Below are 18561 nucleotides of genomic sequence, written 5' to 3'. Positions count from 1 at the left end.
TAACACCCAGTGCTCATCCCATCAAGTGCCCTCCTCAGTGCCCGTCACCCAGTTACCCCAACCCCCCACCCGCCTCCCCTTCCACAACTCTTTGTTTGTTTCCTAGAGTTAGGAGTCTCTCGTGGTTTATCTCCCTAATTTTTCCACCCAGTTCCCTCCTTTCCTTTATAATCCCTTTCACTATTTCTTATATTCCCTGTATGAGTGAAACCATATGATGATTGTCCTTCCTCAACTGACTTCACTCAGCATGATAACCTCCAGTTCCATCCACGTCGAAGCAAATGGTGGGTATTTGTCCTTTCTCATGGCTGAGTAATATTCCATGGTATATACAGACCACATCTTCTTTATCCATTCATCTGTCAAAGGACATCGTGGCTTCTTCCATAGTTTGGCTATTGTGGACATGGCTGCCATGAAGATTGAAGTGCAGGTGTCCCAGTGTTTCACTCCATCTGCAGCTTTGGGGCAAATCCCCAGCAGTGCAATTGCTGGGTCGTGGAGCAGATCTATTTTTAACTCTATGAGGAACCTCCACACAGTTTTCCAGAGTGGCTGCACCAGTTCACATTCCCACCAACAGTGCAAGAGGGTTCCTCTTTCTCTTCATCCTCTCCAACATTTGTTGTTTCCTGCCTTGTTAATTTTCACCATTCTCACTGGTAGGAGTTAGTATCTCAACCACAATACCATTATTATACCTATGTCTTAACATCATAAAATACAGTGTTCACATTTCCCTTATTACTTTTTTATAGTTGGTTAATTCAAACAAGATCCACAAGTTTTGCATTTGTTAATATCTTTTCTTATATTCTACAAATCCTTCCTGATAGCTTTTTAACTTGCCATTTAGTGGTTGGGAAAAAAAATCGATTATTTGTCTTGTAGAATTTCCTATACTTTGGATTTTGCTGATGGCATTCCCATGGTGTTTAACATATTTCTCTATTTCTAGTACTTCCTTAAACTGGCAATAGGTTTTCAATTCGGATTCAATTTTGGAGCAAGAATACCTTTTAGGTGGTACATTTACCTTTAAAGAGATTTTCAGGAAAAAAGCTGGTGAATCTTTGTTTCTAAGTATAACCCGGTGATCTAGAAAATAAATTCTGAACTCTTGACATTCTCATATTAGAAAATTTAGGAGCAGAGAGAGTATGAAGAGTTCATACTCTCCACCATTTTCTCATATGGCAGCCTAACCTAGGATGATGAGCGTTCTAGGGGTCCCCCAAGCCTAGAGAGTCCCACGCAACGTTCCTACTGGCAGCACAGTGCCTAACTAAGATAACTGGAGTCTAAGATGAAGGGCTTCTAATTTCCTGACAGCCTCTGGTCAATTTGGATCTAGTCTCTTGGGCATAATAATAAACTCCACTCTGCAGGGGACTGAAAGGACAATCTGATTTAAAACGAACTATTCATCCTACTCCTTAGAGGGAAAAACTTGGTGATCTTCTAAAGGAGATCAGGTGTCTTTCTCTGCAAGCACACAGGTGCACAGGTATCAACGCACCCCAAGGTCACTGGAGTGGCAACCAGTTAGCACAACAGCTGTCCTGGCAGATAATACGTAGAAGGAGATTTTGCTGAGTAAACTACATTCCTAGTTTTCCTGTTAATACCCAGTAAGTGCTGGTGAGGGAGGTGTGCAGACAGAGATCGTCAGAACCCAGCAGCTAAAGGTTCCCAGGGACCCCCACGTACCCTCCCCCACCCCAGGGGCAATATTGCAATAGAATGGGTCTGGTCTCTAGGACACACCTTCCAGAGAAGAGAGTCCTCTGGCACCCTCGAGGGTGGATTTCAGATAAGCTCCAGAGGGATTTCCAGCAAGTTCCCTGGATGCAGCACCAAGGCACTTCCCTGCTCCTAGCATGCCCTCTCCAACAAAGTCCAGATCTCAACACAGATGGGTCTGCCCTGAACGCTGTGTTTCAGCTAGTGGAACAGGAGTGGCTCCTTCGACTGCACTCGTTCGAGTTCTCTGTGCTTCCCTGGGTGCCAAGGAAGAGCGCCTAAGGAATGTCCTCTTCTCTGGGATCCAGGCCTCACTGGGGGAAAACTGACATTAGCAGAAGTTGCTGTGCTGCTGGAACTTGGAAATCTTCCCTCAGGGACTGGACGATGAATTTGAAGCCGAGAGGCAATCAATTGGTACCTGGCACATGTCCCGACACCAGCCCTACTGCTCACAGTTTCTTTGTGTAATAGACAGGTAGTATTTGCATTGTTCACTCAGCAGGTTTTTGTGCTGACTGAAGTGAAATAGCATATGTGAAATGTTTCATAAAAGATACAAATGTTAAGATAGGATTAAAGTTATATGGCTTTAAAAATGAAGTGAAATGAAATGAAATGAAATTATACAGCTTAAGGATGACTTTTCTTGGTTTCAGGTGCTCTGATACCATCTTTGCTGACTTTTCTCAGGCCCTGGGCCACTTGAGGGTCTCCCTAGCCAAGCTCTGCCTCCTGGTTTATTTGCTGACATGCAGACACTCAGTGGCAGGCAAGGCAGTTTCTAACCCTCCATGAGTGAGGGGATTCTCTGTATATTCTCCCCAGCATCCAGGTGGTCTCTCCTAGGGACCTGCTTGTATTACCTCAGTCAGCTTCTTTATTATTTAGCTTTATTGTAATATAACTCATGTACAATAGAATTCACCTATTTTAAGTATACAGTTTATGAGTTTGGTTAATTATATACAGTCTCATAACCCCCACCACATTTTCTTAGCCCTCAAAAAGCACCCTTGGCCTCGACTACTTTGAGAGCTTGACTTATGTGTTTTCCATTTTCAATACTCTGGCTCACTTTCTGGGCTGCTCACCTGGTTACCACATTTCATTTTACTGAGAAACATATCTGTTTTCATCCTACCACACAGACGGGAAGTAACTGATGGGTTTAGTGATCAATGACTGAAGAACCTTTTCCTGGCTCAATTAAAAGGTTCACTCTAGGGGTGCCTGGGTGGCTTAGTCAGTGAAGCATCTGCCTTTGGCTCAGGTCATGATCCCAGGGTCCTGGGAGCAGGGAGGAAGGGCAGAAGGTGAGGGAGAAGCAGACTCCTTGCAGGGAGCCTGATGTGGGGCTTGATCCCAGGACACCAGGATCACACCGTGAGCCAAATGATGAGCTCAACCACTGAGCCACGCAGGCGCCCCTAGAATGGACGTTTTAATACAGTTTATGGGCTAATCTCCCTATACTGGGAAGCCATATACCCAGAAGGTCTCCTCCCTTTCCTGAACTGAAGTCTGGCCACTTTCCTTTGAGCTAGTTCTAAGCTTTTCTTCTGGCTCAAGATTTTTTTTTTTATATGCAATTATTTTCATTCCTCTTTTTGAGCCTCTCACTTTTTCCTAATGTCTATGAATAAAATTTTGCATCTCCTGTATTATTTCTATATTTACCAAAAATTTTCTGACAGATTAGAGGAACACATATTGTGTTTCATCAACATATTAGCACAGAGGACAGAACTTCTTGAGATTGGTGATGTGTGATGTCAAAAGCTGAAATTCTGGGTCTCATTCAAAACTCACTCAGAAATTATTCTTTTTCCGGTGGCCTCGCTGGCTCAGTCAGTAAGGCATATGACTCTTGATCTCAGGGTCATGAATTCATGCCCCACGTTGGGTGTAGAGATTGCTTAAAAAAAAAAAAAAGAATAAACTTAAAAAAATGTATTCCTTTCATTAAGAACAATTAGAACAGATTTTCAAAGAAAAGGCTTTTTCCTCCTCTTGAGAGACTTTTTAAACTTTTATTTTTTTTTATGTAAGCTTTGTGCCCAACATGAGGATAGAACTCAGGACCCTGAAATCAAGAGTTACGTGAGAGCCCTTTTAGAATGCAGGAACTGCTTAGTTCTGCTTCAAATACAATAAAACTGAAATGACCATAAAAAGAAAAGATCACACAAATGGTGGGGATTGCTAAGGTACTTGGCTCTGATCAGTACTGGAGTGTAGCTGACTACTCCCACTCTGAAGTGAGGAGCCAGCAGTTGAGTTAGGATAGAATAGGAAAGATGGAAAGCTTTCTGTTATGGGTTGAATTGTGTCTCCCACCACCATCAACTCATAGGTTGGAATCCTAACTCTCAGTACCTTACAATGTGATCTTTTTTTTAAAGATTTTTTTTTTATTTATTCATGAGAGACACAGAAGAGAGGCAGAGACACAGGCAGAGGGAGAAGCAGGCTCCATGCAGGGAGCCTGACATGGGACTTGACCCTGAGTCTCCAGGATCATGCCCTGGGCTGAAGGCGGCCATAAACCATTGAGCTACCTGGGCTGCCCCACAACGTGATCTTATTTGAAGACAGGGTTTTTACAGAGGCAATATAGTTAAAATGATAGAGTAGAACCCATCTTCCTCAGTTTGGGCTAATATGGCAAAAATACCGGAGACTGAGCGGCTTTAACAACAAACATTTATTTCTCACAGTTCTGGAAGCTGCACATTCTGTCTGGTGAGGGCCTGCTATTTGGTGCTTCTTGGCCACCTTTTCAGTGTCCTTACATGATGGCAGGAGTGAGGGAGTTCTCTGGGGTCTCTTTCATAAGGACACTAACTCCATTTATAGTTACTGCCCAAGGGCCCTCTCTTCCAAATAGTATCACATCAGGGATTAGGTTTCAAAGGTTTGGAGGGATACAAACATGCAGTCTGTAGTAGACCCTATCCCATATGACTGATGTCCTTAAAAGATGGGGAAATTTGGACACAGAGACACATGTAGAAAGGAGGATGGTGGGAAGAAGAATAGGGAGAAGGTGGCCATTTTTAAGGCAGGGAGACAAGTTTGCAACAGGTCCTCCCTTTATAGCCTTCACAAGGAACCAGCATCTGCCACTAGAAAACAGAGCTGCAATCCTTCATCTAAACACGCTTAAGAATTTCCTTTGAAACTGGTAAGACGTAAGGCATATAAAGCATAGTTTGCTCTCTCCTTCATATACGATGTTCCTACTAACCCATCAGCTGAGAATGGGCTGTATTGTGTTTCTAGGCCTTCCTATCTGAAGGGAATCCAAGTACATCCTCAGTCAAGGTTCAGGCAAGGCTTTCTTTCCCATTGTGAGGGCTAATTTTAAGTCAACTTGACTGAGTCTTGCAGTGCCCAGATATTTGGTCAAACATTACTATAGGTGTTTCTGTTGGGTAACGGTGCCTTTGAATGAGATTAACATTTAAGTAAATAAACTGAGTAAAACTTTCATAATGTGAATAGGCCTCACACACTCAAATGGAAGCCTGACCCAACCGCCCCCCCAACCACCACCCCAACCCCATCCCCCCAGGCACCTCCAATAAGAAATTCTCCTTGCCTGATGGCCTTTGAACTGGGACATTGACTCTGCAGATTTTGGACTTGCCAGCTGACATAATCACGTGTGCAAATTCCTTATATTTCTATCTATCCTATTGGTTTTGTTTCTCTTGAACAAATATACTTAATATGCTTGTCCTCCCTTATGTAGCCAGCTAGCAATTCATTCTCATCATATAAACTGACTCAACAAGTTAACTTTTGTAAAATTAACTGTGAATTTTGTGAAAATTTTCTCCACGTCCAAATCCTCTCAGAAATGGCCTGGGTTTAAGAAATAAAATATAAAGAACTATTAAAGGAAAGAGATTAAGAAGAAAATTTCTACCTAGAGTACACTTGTTTTGAAAAAGGAACATTGACGGCCCATTGTGAAATTTCAGCAGTTTCTTTATACAAATGACAACTACCAGACCCAGATATGTCTTTTGTGAATAGTGAACTTCTCAGGATCAATACTCATTATTCTGAAAAGTGAAAATTAAATCACCCTTTTAAAATACAAATAAACTGGGGCAACTTGCTGGCTCACAGGAAAAGTATGCAACTCTTGATTTTGGGTTCTGAGTTTGAGCCCCATATTGGGTGTAGAGATTACTTAAAAAAAATAATAAGGACAGCTGGGTGGTTCAGTGGTTGAGCATCGGCCTTTGGCTCAGGGCGTGATCCTAGGGTCCTGGGATCAAGTCCCACGTTGGGTTCCCTGCAGGGAGCCTGCTTCTCTCTCTGCCTATGTCTCTGCCTCTCTCATGAACAAATAAATAAAATCTTAAAATAAATAAATAAATAAATAAATAAATAAATAAATAAATAAATAAATAAATAAATTTTGTGGGGTGCCTGACTGGCTCATTTGGAAGAGCATGTAGCTTGAGCATGACCCCACTTGGGGTCATGAATTTGAGCCCCATGTTGGGCACAGAGATAACTTAAGTAAAATAAATGAAGTAAAGTAAGAAAGAAACGGAGCTTTTAAATAAATAAATAAGTAAATAAATAATACAAAATGAGAAGAAAAATTATATATAATGGCTTAACTACAAGGTTTATGTTCATCATGAACTATGTTCACAATGTGTTTTATTTTTCATGTTATTGGTACTTTATAATCACCGGTTTACTGCCTTTTATCTTAGAACTGATTTATCATCATTAAAATTAGTCTGTATCTCATATTATCAATTATTAAAATGTTACCTTAAAAAATAAAGACCCTAGGTCTCCTGGCTGGCTCAGTCAGTAGAGTGTGTGGGACTCTTGATCACCAGGCTGTGAGTTCAAGCCCCATGCTTGGTGTAAAGCCTATACAGAAAAATTAAAAAATAATAAACAATAAAATAAAAACCCTAATTCTGATACATTGTTTGAATCCAGATTTCTTTTCTGTCCTCAATTTTCAACTTTGTGCACTTCTCAATCTAAAATGTAAATTCAACTATTTGAGTATATTTCAGAGTAGAGGAATTGGATCACTCTATAAATGATCCTAGATGAGCTTTTTGAAAAGAATGTAATAAATAGTTATGTGTTCCCCTAGAGCAGTTTTCAGAAAAATAGTATCACGCAATAGGCAATTTCTGAGCTCTGGTTGAAAACCTTGGGACTTTAGCCTTAATAAATGATAAATTTTAAAAAGGTACATGTCATTTAGGCTGGTCCTGCTGCCTTTCATTAGCATTTTAATTTGATATTCTTTATACCATGTTAAACAACATGGTTTTGTTTTTCTAATACAGTATATTATATTATAGTGCTTCTTTCCCTCCTTCTCTTTTCGCAAACTGATTATGTTGTTAGGCCAGACTGGAAAAAAACAGCTCTATAATGCACAGCAATGGTTTGTGCTCAGCTAGAAGTGGCTAATAGATCACAGAAAAATATCCATGATTTCCTTTAAACATGTGTAGCGTAACACTGAGGTGAACTGAAGGATTATATGTGAGCCAGTATTACTGCATGATCGTAATCCAATCAATACCCATGATTTCCTTAATGCAGATAAAACAGGATATTCGGATGTTCAGAGACAAATTCTGATTAAATGACAACCACTTACTTGCTACTTTTTTCCAGATCCCTTCAAAATCGATTTCCCTATGAATTTGTTTTTCAAAACCAGTATCAAAGTGTACGTTTTAGAGACACTCCCAGTCCTTTGGGGGCTCGAGGATCTTCTGCCTCTGGAGAGAGAAGTACTTTCAGAACCTCTTTCCACATGTGGACTTTGAGTCAGAAGAGCTGAAGTCTCAGTCTGTCACTGCCTAGTGGTGTCATCTAGCCTCGCAGTCTTGTGAAGAAGGGAGCAGAAAACATCTGACAGGGCTCTTAAGAGGATTCAAAAAAAAAAAAGATGTTATTTACTTATTCATGAGAGAGAGAGAGAGAGAGAGAGAGAGGGAGAAGCAGGCTCCGTGCGGGGAGCCCACGCAGGACCCCTTCCCGGATCCGGGGGTCACGCCCTGAGCCGAAGGCGGAGGCTCACCCGCGGAGCCCCCCGGGCGTCCCTATCAAGAGGATTTAGTGGTATTTCAAAGCAGCCACGTTTCACGGGAATGTGATGTGAGAGGCAAATAGGAGCCACATCTGTAACCAGATGCTTTTTCAGGTAGCCTTACTTTAAAAAGTAAAAAGAGGGGCAGTGGGGGTCGCATTCCTGGCGCTCAGAGGGCCGAGCCAGCCTCCGGGGTCCCCGCCGACCGCGACCGGCGACCGGCGACCGGCGACCCAGGGCGCGCGAAGCCGAGAAGCGAGGGCGCACAGCGCAGTTCCGAGTCCGCGGAACCGGGGCTCTGCCCACAGGCACCGTCCAGGACTTCCCACAGCGCACTTTGTTCTCTCGGAGTCCGCCTGCAGCGGGAGCGCTTCCTCCGCCCCTGGCCCTCCCCGGCCGAGGGTGCAGAGAGCGCTGCACCGCGGGGGGAGCTCCGAGGGAAGGTCGGAGGGCAACGACCTCCCCGCGGGCAGAAGCCTCCGGGCGTCCCCACCCAAAGCCGCGCAGCTCTCACCGCGCAGGCGCACAGAGGGGCGGGGCCGAGGCGGGCGGCGATTCGCCGGACCGTCTGACGTCAGCGGGTCACGTGCCGTCGAGGCGGGCAGGCGGAGTTCGCCAGCTTTCCAGCGGCGCCGGCCAGTCAGTGCAGCGGCCGTGGAGCCTGTGCGACGTTCTCTCGCTACAGCTACCTGCGTCCGCTACGAGGCTTGAACGCTCCCGTTCCACAAGGGTGAGGGACGTGGTAGGCGGGGGGCCTCCCGCGTGCCGGCGGCCGGGGCGCGGCCGGGGTCCGGGCGGACGTTGCGGGGAGCGCGGGGAAGGCGGGGCCGGCGGGCGAGGGCCTACCCCCATTGGCTGGGTCGGTTTTGGCGCGCTCTCCCATCCGCGCTCCCGATTGGTTGGCGGGCGCGTCCAGGTGGGCCCCCCCCCCCCGGCGGGGTGGGAGCTCGGGCCTGTGCTGTGCGCGTGCCCGGCTGTGGGGGCGGGGCGGATCCCCAGCATCTTGCCTTGAAGACCACCGGGCTTGCCGGCCTGGCCGGTGTCTTCTGCTCCTCCTCGTCTCCTTGGGACCCAGCCCGGGGCCGGAGAGGTAAGGGCGCGGAGTTGCCGGCCAGAGCCCCATAGACGTGGGACAGGCCATCCTCGGGCAGTGGCTTCCACCTGTTCTAATCGGGACACTCACTGAATTGTCCCTTCAGGATGCAGCCAGACAAGGGAGGTAGAAGTTCCACAGAGCGGTACCATGCTGTGCGCTCTCGTGTTTTCTCGTCTCTTCATTTTCATTTTTCCTAAGATTTTATTTAAGAGTGAGTGAGCACAGGCTGGAGGGGGAGGGGCAGAGGGAGAAGCCGACTCCACTCTGAGGAGGGAGCCTGATGTGGGGCTCGGACCTGAGCCGAAGGCTGACGCTCAACTGACTGGAGCGCCCCCAGTTCCATTTTTTTCCAGGGTTCCTGACCCAGTAAACGGTTTGGAGATCCCGGGCTGCGACCTGCAGTTTGAAAAAAACATTGCTCAGTTTAGGGGGTCCCCACCAGCATTTGCTTCACAGGAGATAGAAGTGAAAATAGGGTGCATCCTACAATCCTGGAAATTGTAGGTGCATCCTACAATTTTTTTTTTGTTTCAAACTAAACTTTCAATGAGTTTTGCGTGTGCTAGGCACAGTGTAAAATGTAGGAACAGATGGGTCATAGTTGCTACATAATCTACAACAATCCCTCAGATCTGTTCGGCAGGCACAGACCTGTCCAGGAGGTGAGAGGTTGGGTTTGGAGAGAGTCTGGCCCAGTGGTCTGGGCCACATTAACCACATTGCATAATCCCTTTCTCTTCTCTCTCTTTCTTGCTTCCAGCAGTGTCTCAGTACATGGTGGTGGTTAAACATTCCATACAAATGGGAATACATAATCTCATTAGATCGGATATTAAATCACTACTAACTTATTGCTGGTCACCAGAGCCAATTTTTTTTATCACTTAAAACTGCCTTTGAAACAGCAAAGTCAGAATGCCGTTCTGTAGAACAGAGTTGAGCATACCCATGTACCTGGTGACCATTTCTCAGATTTTTTGAGTCCTCCGTTTAGTCCGGAACACCACAGTGTTTAGTAAAATTTGTTTAGAATGCCTCATTTTCCTGTTGTAACAAGATGTTTCCAAGCAGAATTACTGCGTGTGCGTGTGTGTGTTAAATACAGACATTAAAGAGTCATTGATAAGGCTGAGTTTGGGTACGGTGAGAAAAAATACTAGTTCCACCATCCAGTAGTATGGTGTCTATGATTGTAAATACTTTCAACAGCAATAATCTAAACTCCACCTTCAGGTGCAGACCATTTTCTGTTTATGAATGACTAGTCTTTTGTGCTTCATCAGGTTTATCATGAATCCCAGTATGAAGCAGAAACAAGAAGGAGTGAAAGAGAATGTAAAGGTATGTGATGGAATCACTTTCATTTGTTGGAGAAAACATGTGGTTTTGACATAACTAAATTTAACCTCGCTATCCTTTCTATAAACTTTGAAGTGCTGAACTTTAGCCAGAGGATAAGTAGCAGTGGAGAACTTAAAAGAAAAATTACCATTGAACAGTAAGTTTTATGATCCCATGAACGAACACATGATGTCTTTCCATTTGTTTAGGTCTCTAATTTCTTTCAACAATGTTTTGGTAGTTTTCAGAGTATTGAGTTTTAGACTCCTTTAATTCACCCCCCCCCCCCCCCCGGTCTTTTTAAAAAAAATTTATTCATGAGACACAGAGGCAGAGAGACACAGGCAAGAAGCAGGCTCCCTATAGGGAGCCCGATGCAGGGCTTGATTCCAGGACTCCGGGGTCACCATCTGAGCCAAAGGCAGATGCTCAGCTACTGAGCCACCCAAATGTCCCCCTATTTTGTTTGTAATGGTACTGTAGGTAGAATTTTTACTTGAATTACATTTTCTGTGTGCTCATTGCTACTGGAGGGAAAACAGTTCGTTTTTGTATTTTGAATTTGATCTTAAATCCCTGCAATCCTGCTGAACTTGTTTATTTTTTAAAGATTTTATTTATTAAAAAAAAAGATTTTATTTATTTACTCATGAGAGACACAGAGAGGCAGAGACATAGGCAGAGAGAGAAGCAGACTCCATGCAGGGAGCCCGATCTGGGACTCAATCCCGACACCCTGAGCCAAAGGCAGATGCTCAACCGCTAAGCCATGCAGACGTCCCTGAACTTGTTTATTAATTAGCTCTAATAGTTTTTTTTTTTTTAGTAGATTCCTTAGGATTTTCTGTAAATAAGATTATGATTGCTTTCGTTCCGCTCTTACATTTTATGAAATGACTTTATTAAAATCCTTTGTATCTTGAGAATTGGTGTCTTTGACAACAGAAACACATTTTGTGTTCTAGTGCACATGTTTTCAGAGTACATCACACTTGTCACCATTTAACCTCGTTTTGCTACACTTTTTGAGTCCCTGTAAGATACCATCATTGGAAATCTTATCCCAAATATTTATTCATATAACAATAAGAACAGAGTTTAATTTTGAGTTCATAACTTTGCCTGTAAATGAATTTACAACATAACTAGGTTCTGCCACACAGTTTAGAGGGTGAGGATTCCTGGGAATGAGACCATATCTTCAGGAAAACTGTCATTTTGCAGATTTAAATTAAATAAATAAGAGCCTTTCATAAGTGATAGCAGGTGCTTTCTGATAGCTGATTTACCTTGCCTTAGTATGCTTACATTATTTTTTAAAAATAATACTGTGCACTGATAATTTGAGTCCATCTCTTTCCATTTAGGATGATGACATTCCCACTGAGCTTTGTGTGCTTAAACTTTTTATTATGAAAACTTTCAAATACTCAGAAATGGAGTCAATAGTATAACATAATTTCAATTAACTTTCCACTTTTCGGGATCCCTGGGTGGCGCAGCGGTTTGGCGCCTGCCTTTGGCCCAGGGCGCGATCCTGGAGATCCGGGATCGAATCCCACATCGGGTTCCCAGTGCATGGAGCCTGCTTCTCCCTCTGCCTGTGTCTCTGCCTCTCTCTCTCTCTGTGACTATCATAAATAAATAAAAATGAAAAAAATTTAAAAAAAAAAAAAACAACTTTCCACTTTTCAACAGTTAGCAGTATGTGGCTAATCTTGTTTTATCTATATCTTCACTCCTCCTTAAGCCACCTAATTAATTTGAGGCAAATCCCAGTTTATATCTTTCAGCAGATCCTTATATATAAAGAAAAATGTCATGTTTACTAGCTAGAATACAAACTATCCTGGGTATAAAAAGAGTGGGTTCTGTTGGCTTCTGATTAAGCCTCCAGAACTGTAACCTTTGGTGAATTGTTTAGCACCTCAGCCTCAGTTTACATCTCTGTAAAACAAGGAAATTGGACTAAAACTAGATCTGTAAGAGTACCCTACTAATTATATATATATGCAAAATTCCATGTGAGTGGTGCTCTTGTGTGCATTGTTTGTTGTTTTTTGAGAGAGAGAAAGAGAATGGGTCATGGGATCTCAAAAGGTTTTCTGAAAAGAGTAAGACCCATTAATATCTAAGAACCTGAACCTCTTGGCTCTAAAGAGTGTCACTCAAGGGATGCCTGGGTGGCTCAATGGTTGAGTGTCTGCCTTCAGCTCAAGTTGTGATCCCAGGATTCTGGGATCGAGTCCCATGTCAGGCTCCGTGCATGGAGCCTCCTTCTCCCTCTGCCTATGTCTCTGCCCCTCTCTCTGTCTCTCTGATGAGTAAATAAAATCTTAAAAAAGAGTCTGTTACTCCAATGCGTGATCTGTGTAAAAAAAATGTTAATAGCAATATTACATCTTTGGGGCTGGGTATTTCAAGCTTACATGTATACAGGTTAATTTTGAAAATTGTCATTTTTTGTGTGTGTGACAGTGATTTATCTGGCTTCTTTGGCCATTCTTTGGCCAGCAAGCATTTAAATAAATTAACACCACTTATTCTTAAGGGTCCAGAGTTAGGTTTTCTTCTATTTGTCTGAAGGCTGTTGACTAATCTATAATCTAAATTACATCTGAAATGTTGTTGTAATATTTGTTCTCAGAGTAGTTGGCATTTGTTCTTCAGTTAAATAGTGAGATAATAAGCAGCAGGAGAAACTTGACCCTGGGAAAGGTGAACTCTTGTCCTGTGAAGTGCAGTATGGAATCAGTAACTTTCTCACGCTGCTTTGGTATCATGTTCTTGCTACCCTTGTTTGAGTATTCACCATTGTTTGCTATCCCATGGTGGCAGGATAACTAATGATTTCTGATCAGGAAATATAGGGGAAGCTATTTACACATTATAAGGAAGGCTGTGTATTTTCCAAAAACAGTAGGTGGGGGGCATTTCACAGTGTTCTAGTGTGCCTCTGGCACTGACCTTATGGCTGTCTCCTAATGAATGGGCTGGAGGCAGAACTGCTTCTGCAATCAGGTGAAGACTGGGGGGAGAGGATCCTCTTAGATGTGTGTTTGGTTTTATGTAAAATATGTTCTTGAAATTTGGTGGATACATATAAATGTGTTAGGGAGATATTCACTATCTAAAGGAAGTCAAGGTGAATCTTTTTTATTAGGGGAAGAAATACTTTACAGTGTAAATAACCTTTTCCTCCATTTTACCCCTTTGATGGGTTTCTACCATAGATGGTATGATGTCTAGTTTCTGTGTGGCAAATCTTTTTAAGAGGAAATACAAATAATCTTGTACTGTAATTTCCTCACACATAGGGCCTGAAGTATTTAGAGCTTAGAAATTTTGAAATTTTTTTAACTAGATACGATTAGTTGGCAAAATGACTATAATAACAGCATATATTGAAATGGAAGGAGAGGGACGCCTGGATGGCTCAGCGGTTGAGCGAGCAACTGCCTTTGGCTCAGGGCATGAATCCCAGATCCAGGATCGAGTCCTGCCTCAGGCTCCCTGCATGGAGCCTGATTCTCCCTCTGCCTGTGTCTCTGCTTCTCTCTCTCTGTGTGTCTCTCATGAATAAATAAATAAAATCTTAAAAAAAAAAAAAAGAAATGGAAGGAGAAAAAACTGTCAAGTTTCGGTAATAAAATCCATTCTTAGGATTTTTTTCAAATTTCATTACAATTTTAGGGAAATAACAAGTTTGCTAGTTGAATAATTCAATATATTGCTCTGTCTGATAAATACATAGCAGATGGAATATTAGTATTCTTAGTGATTTCTTTTCCCTAAATTACAGTAGGAATGAGAGAGTAATAACCCATATAGCAACTCAGTAACCAGATAATAAATTATGTTGACTTTTAGAACAGTCCCATCCCAAGAAAAACTCTGAAGATGATTCAGCCTTCTGCAGCTGGATCACTTGTTGGAAGAGAAAATGAGGTATGTGTAATTGGGCTAGAATGGAGTACAGATGATGCTAATTTTACATTAAAGACCTTTCCAAGATTTCCTTGATTAGAGATTCCTAAATCATTGAAATATGGAAATTATTCAAGAATAAAAATTGCATGTTTCTCAAAGAAGTAGTTTTTGTATTGATAGTTCAATTTAGGAAGTTCAGTTGGTTTGAAGACAGGATGATGTAAGAAGTTACAGATTAGCTTATAGAAGTAATGTTTGATGTTACGGGAACAAAATGTTAGATTTATTCATTTACCTCTGTCTATAAAGAAAGTCACAGATGAGGGTGTCTGGACTTTTGCAGGTTTGAAAATACTGCCTTTCTGTGGTATTCAGTCGTTTAAACAAAATAATTTCAGCTAGGCTTTAGACCCAAGTCTAATTGAGGATAGTTACTGCAAATTAAATTCCTAAAAAATAACTACATTTTGGTAGAGATTTAAGTTTGATTTTTTTTTTAAGTTCCAAAGATGTTAAACAGATACAGACATGTGAGTGCTCTATTTTTAATACAGATGTGACAAAACCATCTAATTTTCTCATTCATGAAATCAAAATAAATGAGATTAATGTATGTATTTTCATTATAGTTGGTTAAAGGCTTGCCCAAAAGGAAACTTTGGAATGACCAGTTAACATCTAAGGCTTCCAGCTCAGGAGTTGTCACTGTCCCAGAACATAGTGAAAATAAAAATTTTTTTGAGATTACTCTAGAAGCATTTGATCTTATGGTTGCAGGTATGAAAAAATATATAACTTATATATTACGTTTCTAAGTAATAATAAATAACTTAATACTTAAAGTATTAATAATTTAATATTTAAATATTAAATAAGATAATCATTTGTTATACTGTTATGAATTCTGGTCACAGCCATTTAATCTGGAGATACTTGGTATGTAACTATTTTGATACTTTAAAATTTCTTATGGTTGTAAGTATACAAATACTGTGAATTTGGGCAGGTTTATTGTTTGGTAAGATCCAAATATGGATGAAGTATTAAAAGGATAGTGATTAATAGGACAGCTCTGATATTAGAGTGCTTTAAGTGTCACAAGACTTAGAAGTCGTTTCAGTCAGTCAGTCTTCATTTCAGAAGAAAAGAGTAAATTTGAAGAAAGGAATTTGAATATAGCAGAAAATGGAGGGAGCCATGCAGAAACGTGGTTGAGATCATCCTAGTTCTTCCTAGAATGGCAGTGGCTATCAAGAGAGGAAGCTAGTGATGTTCTGTAAGCATTGTGGGAAAGTTTTTTTAGTAGAAAAAATTGCTGGGTTTTTACAGCAGCATATAATGATAATTCTTTTCAAAGTTTACATGATAAAATTAATTTATTTTAGAAAATCCATCCTCCCAATTTTGGAAAGAAGTGGCAGAAAAACGGAGGAAGGCTCTCTACGAAGCCCTTAAGGAAAATGAGAAAGTATGTACTAAATATAATTTGTGGCCATTTTTAATGTTTCAGTATTGTTTTCCTTCTCCTTAGCATGTTTAGTTAGAGTGATATAAACTAGATTTAATGGTGGTCTAAGAAAAGTTTAAGTAGAAAGGGAGCTTTGGTATCGGAGAAGAAGCTCAATGAGAGCCCAGGGTAGTGTTGTTGTTACGAACTCGTCTATCAGTTACATCCTTCGGGGCATATTAATGTGGTTTACAGCAAAGCAGATTTATGGAATACTGAATTTTATTTATATGTTGTATAGCTTCATAAAGAAATTGAACAAAAGGACAATGAAATTGCCCGCCTGAAAAAGGAAAATAAAGAATTGGCGGAAGTAGCAGAACATGTACAGTATATGGCGGGGTTAATAGAGGTAGGTATTTTAAATTAACATTCACCTGATTCAGAATCATCTATATTTTAATGATTTGACTACTACTAAATAAGTAGTAGTGTAATCAGTAAGTGTGTGGGCTCTGGAATCACATTTCCTGGGTGTGAATCTTAGCTCCCTATCTCACACCATAAAGTTTGTAGAGTTGGGCAGGTAATTTATTTTGTCAGGGCTTCATGTTACTCATTGTAAAATGGGTGTAATAGCATGTACTCTGTCAGTTTGTCTGAGAATAAGGAGTTATAATGATGAAAGTAAAGAGAAATCTCTGGACATGAGAAGAGCCCAGTGACTGTTAAATGTTGTTATTATCATGAAGCACAAGAACATCTGTTTTCTTGTAGAAATGTAAAAAGAGATTTACTTACATTTGGAAAATTTTTCCATTTCAGAGTTGTCAAGTTTTTAGTCATTTTTCTCTTAAGATTTTTTTATTTATTCATGGGAAACACCGAGGGAGAGGCAGAGACAGATGGTGGGAGAAGCAGGCTCCCTACAGGGAGCCCAGTGTGGGACTCAATCCCAGGACCCCAGGATCACAACCTGAGCCAAAGGCAGATGCTCAACCACTGAGCCACCCAGGCGCCCCTAGACAGATTTTAATTTAACTTTAATGCCAGTGTGACATTACTGTTATTTACAAATCTGTTAATTGATACCTAAATAAGCTTGATGGTCTTATCTGACTTTTTAATTTGGAAGAAGCTAATTGTGTTTACAATTAGCCTGGGGAGAGGCGATGATGAACCCCTGGGTTGGCTCCATGAGCTGAGTATTAGACTCTTGATTCTGGCTCAGGTCATGATCTCCAGGTCTTAAGATCGAGCCCCAAGTCAGGCTCCAAACTCAGCAAGAACTCTGCTGGTGTTTCTCTCTCCTCCCTCTCCCCCTGCACACAGACACACACACTCTCAAATGAATCTTGAAAGAACAAGGAAAAAAAAATTATCCTGATGACTGTTATTTTACAGTTTTGAACTAAAAAATAGGTCTTAAACTTACTCTTGTTTGCAAAAAATCATCTTATTGATAGTTTTTCAGATGAAAGCTTTTCTTGTACAATTTGAATTGCTTACAGAATTAATGTTCGAAGTTTTCATTTGGAAGTCCTGTAATAGCTCCCTTCACTGACATGTAAGTATTGGCCGACATCAGAAAACCTGGTCTTTGCTCTAGGAGCTTCAGAATTACTGACTTGAGTTGTACTGGGAAGGCACGATAGCGCTTTAAAAAAAAGCGAATTGTTAAGTGCTGTGACTTTGCTGAAATGTGATTTAGTGTGGTAGAGACTTCGATAGACCCTTGACTGTCAGTGAATTTAATTGAGAGACATTGTGAAAAGGACCTCATTAGAACATGAAGGGTCAGTTATATCAGCATACTGCTTGTGTACTTGGGTTTTACAGTGTTTACAGTAAATTATTCATTTGTTCTTCTAAAAGAGACTGCATGAGGAACATCTGGATGACTTTGAATCACTGAACAGTCAGGAATTTGATCTGGAAGAGGAAACTGGTGAGGGCTCTGATGTGGAAGATCCAGATGTTGGTATGTGTGCTGAAGAAGCTGTGTCTTCCTCTACAGACACAAAACCACATGTGTGAAAGTCATTCATATCTGACTCTTGAGAAAGGTACTGCCAGAGTTTACCTCCACTAGAGTTCTTTGTAGCTTGTTTGAATCCTGGGACCCTTGTTGTATTAAAATACAAATACTATGTTTTTTTAATCTATAATGTTTTATGTTAATAGCATTTTCTCAGTGGTCAAACATGACTTGTGTATATGATAAATAAACTTCAGTCTCCTGTTAAGCATTGTGTGTATCTGGGAAGAATGAAATCTAAGCAGTCTATAGAAAAATTGTCAATTTCTTTGGTTTTATATTGTTTTCATTCTGTTCTATCTTGGAGGAAATAAGGAGAAAATGAATTTATTCTTTTTTTTTTTTTTTTAATTTTTAAAGTAAGCACCATACCCAACATGGGGTTCAAACTCACAACCCCAAGATCAATAGTCAGCTGAGTATCCCTGAATTTCTCTCTTTTTAGACTGAGATGGTTGTGGTTTTTACTCCTAAATCTGATTGTACCTCAAGCTCATTGTAGGGAGTATTGATACCCAGATACGGAGTACTATTGATTATGGAGTGTGAATCTAGTATTGAAAACTCCGCACATGGGTCCGATTTGGCTGGTATGATGGGGACTCTCCTTGAAAGCTTAAAATGGCTGGCAGTTGTTCTCTAGGGAAGGGGGTGTAGGTGAGCGTCAACTTAGATGAAGGGAAAAAAGCTAAGGGTTGTGACACTTGCTGTTCACATGTTTCACATATGGTACAGTACTGAGTATATTGAGGAATAAGAAGTAAGGGTGAATTAATTAGGGATTTCCTATATGTACTGTTTCAAATGAAGGAAAGGACAGAGGAAATTATTGAAAAGTACGTAGCATTGGGATGGAATATGTTCTG

General features: G+C 41.2%; 1 protein-coding gene and 1 long non-coding RNA gene across 3 annotated transcripts; one reads left to right on the top strand and one right to left on the bottom strand.

Annotated features, from left to right (window-relative positions):
- Positions 1-95: 95 nt before the first annotated feature.
- LOC129507535 (uncharacterized) lies at positions 96-7658 on the bottom strand. Its single transcript, XR_008664025.1, has 3 exons — positions 7409-7658; positions 6550-6654; positions 96-3664 (listed from the first exon to the last, which is right to left on the bottom strand). It is a non-coding gene; the product is annotated as an uncharacterized LOC129507535 (long non-coding RNA).
- Positions 7659-8420: 762 nt separating this feature from the next.
- Positions 8421-17903, top strand: GMNN (geminin DNA replication inhibitor). 2 transcript variants are annotated; one of them, XM_055323339.1, is made up of 7 exons: positions 8421-8573; positions 10223-10280; positions 14151-14228; positions 14840-14987; positions 15596-15678; positions 15959-16069; positions 17533-17903. In XM_055323339.1, the coding sequence occupies exons 2-7, from the start codon at positions 10230-10232 to the stop codon at positions 17692-17694; spliced, it is 633 nt and encodes a 210-aa protein (XP_055179314.1). In that variant the 5' UTR covers positions 8421-8573; positions 10223-10229; the 3' UTR covers positions 17695-17903. The 2 variants fall into 2 exon arrangements, with proteins under 2 accessions (XP_055179314.1, XP_055179315.1); XM_055323340.1 differs by lacking the exon at positions 8421-8573 and adding an exon at positions 8808-8933.
- Positions 17904-18561: the final 658 nt, after the last annotated feature.

The sequence above is a fragment of the Nyctereutes procyonoides genome, unplaced genomic scaffold (genome assembly GCF_905146905.1).
Source record: "Nyctereutes procyonoides isolate TBG_1078 unplaced genomic scaffold, NYPRO_anot_genome, whole genome shotgun sequence".
NCBI classification, from domain to species: domain Eukaryota; kingdom Metazoa; phylum Chordata; class Mammalia; order Carnivora; family Canidae; genus Nyctereutes; species Nyctereutes procyonoides.
Note: the sequence above shows the minus strand (reverse complement) of the source record. Positions and strands in the feature narration are given on the sequence as shown.

What these genes read in the sequence shown, in the direction of transcription:
- GMNN (XM_055323339.1), top strand. Translation starts at nt 10,230, where the DNA reads ATGAATCCCAGTATGAAGCAGAAACAAGAAGGAGTGAAAGAGAATGTA. An exon ending in GAGTGAAAGAGAATGTAAAG is followed by an intron (nt 10,281 to 14,150) that starts GTATGTGATGGA and finishes GTTGACTTTTAG; the next exon opens with AACAGTCCCATCCCAAGAAA. An exon ending in CCCTTAAGGAAAATGAGAAA is followed by an intron (nt 15,679 to 15,958) that starts GTATGTACTAAA and finishes TATGTTGTATAG; the next exon opens with CTTCATAAAGAAATTGAACA.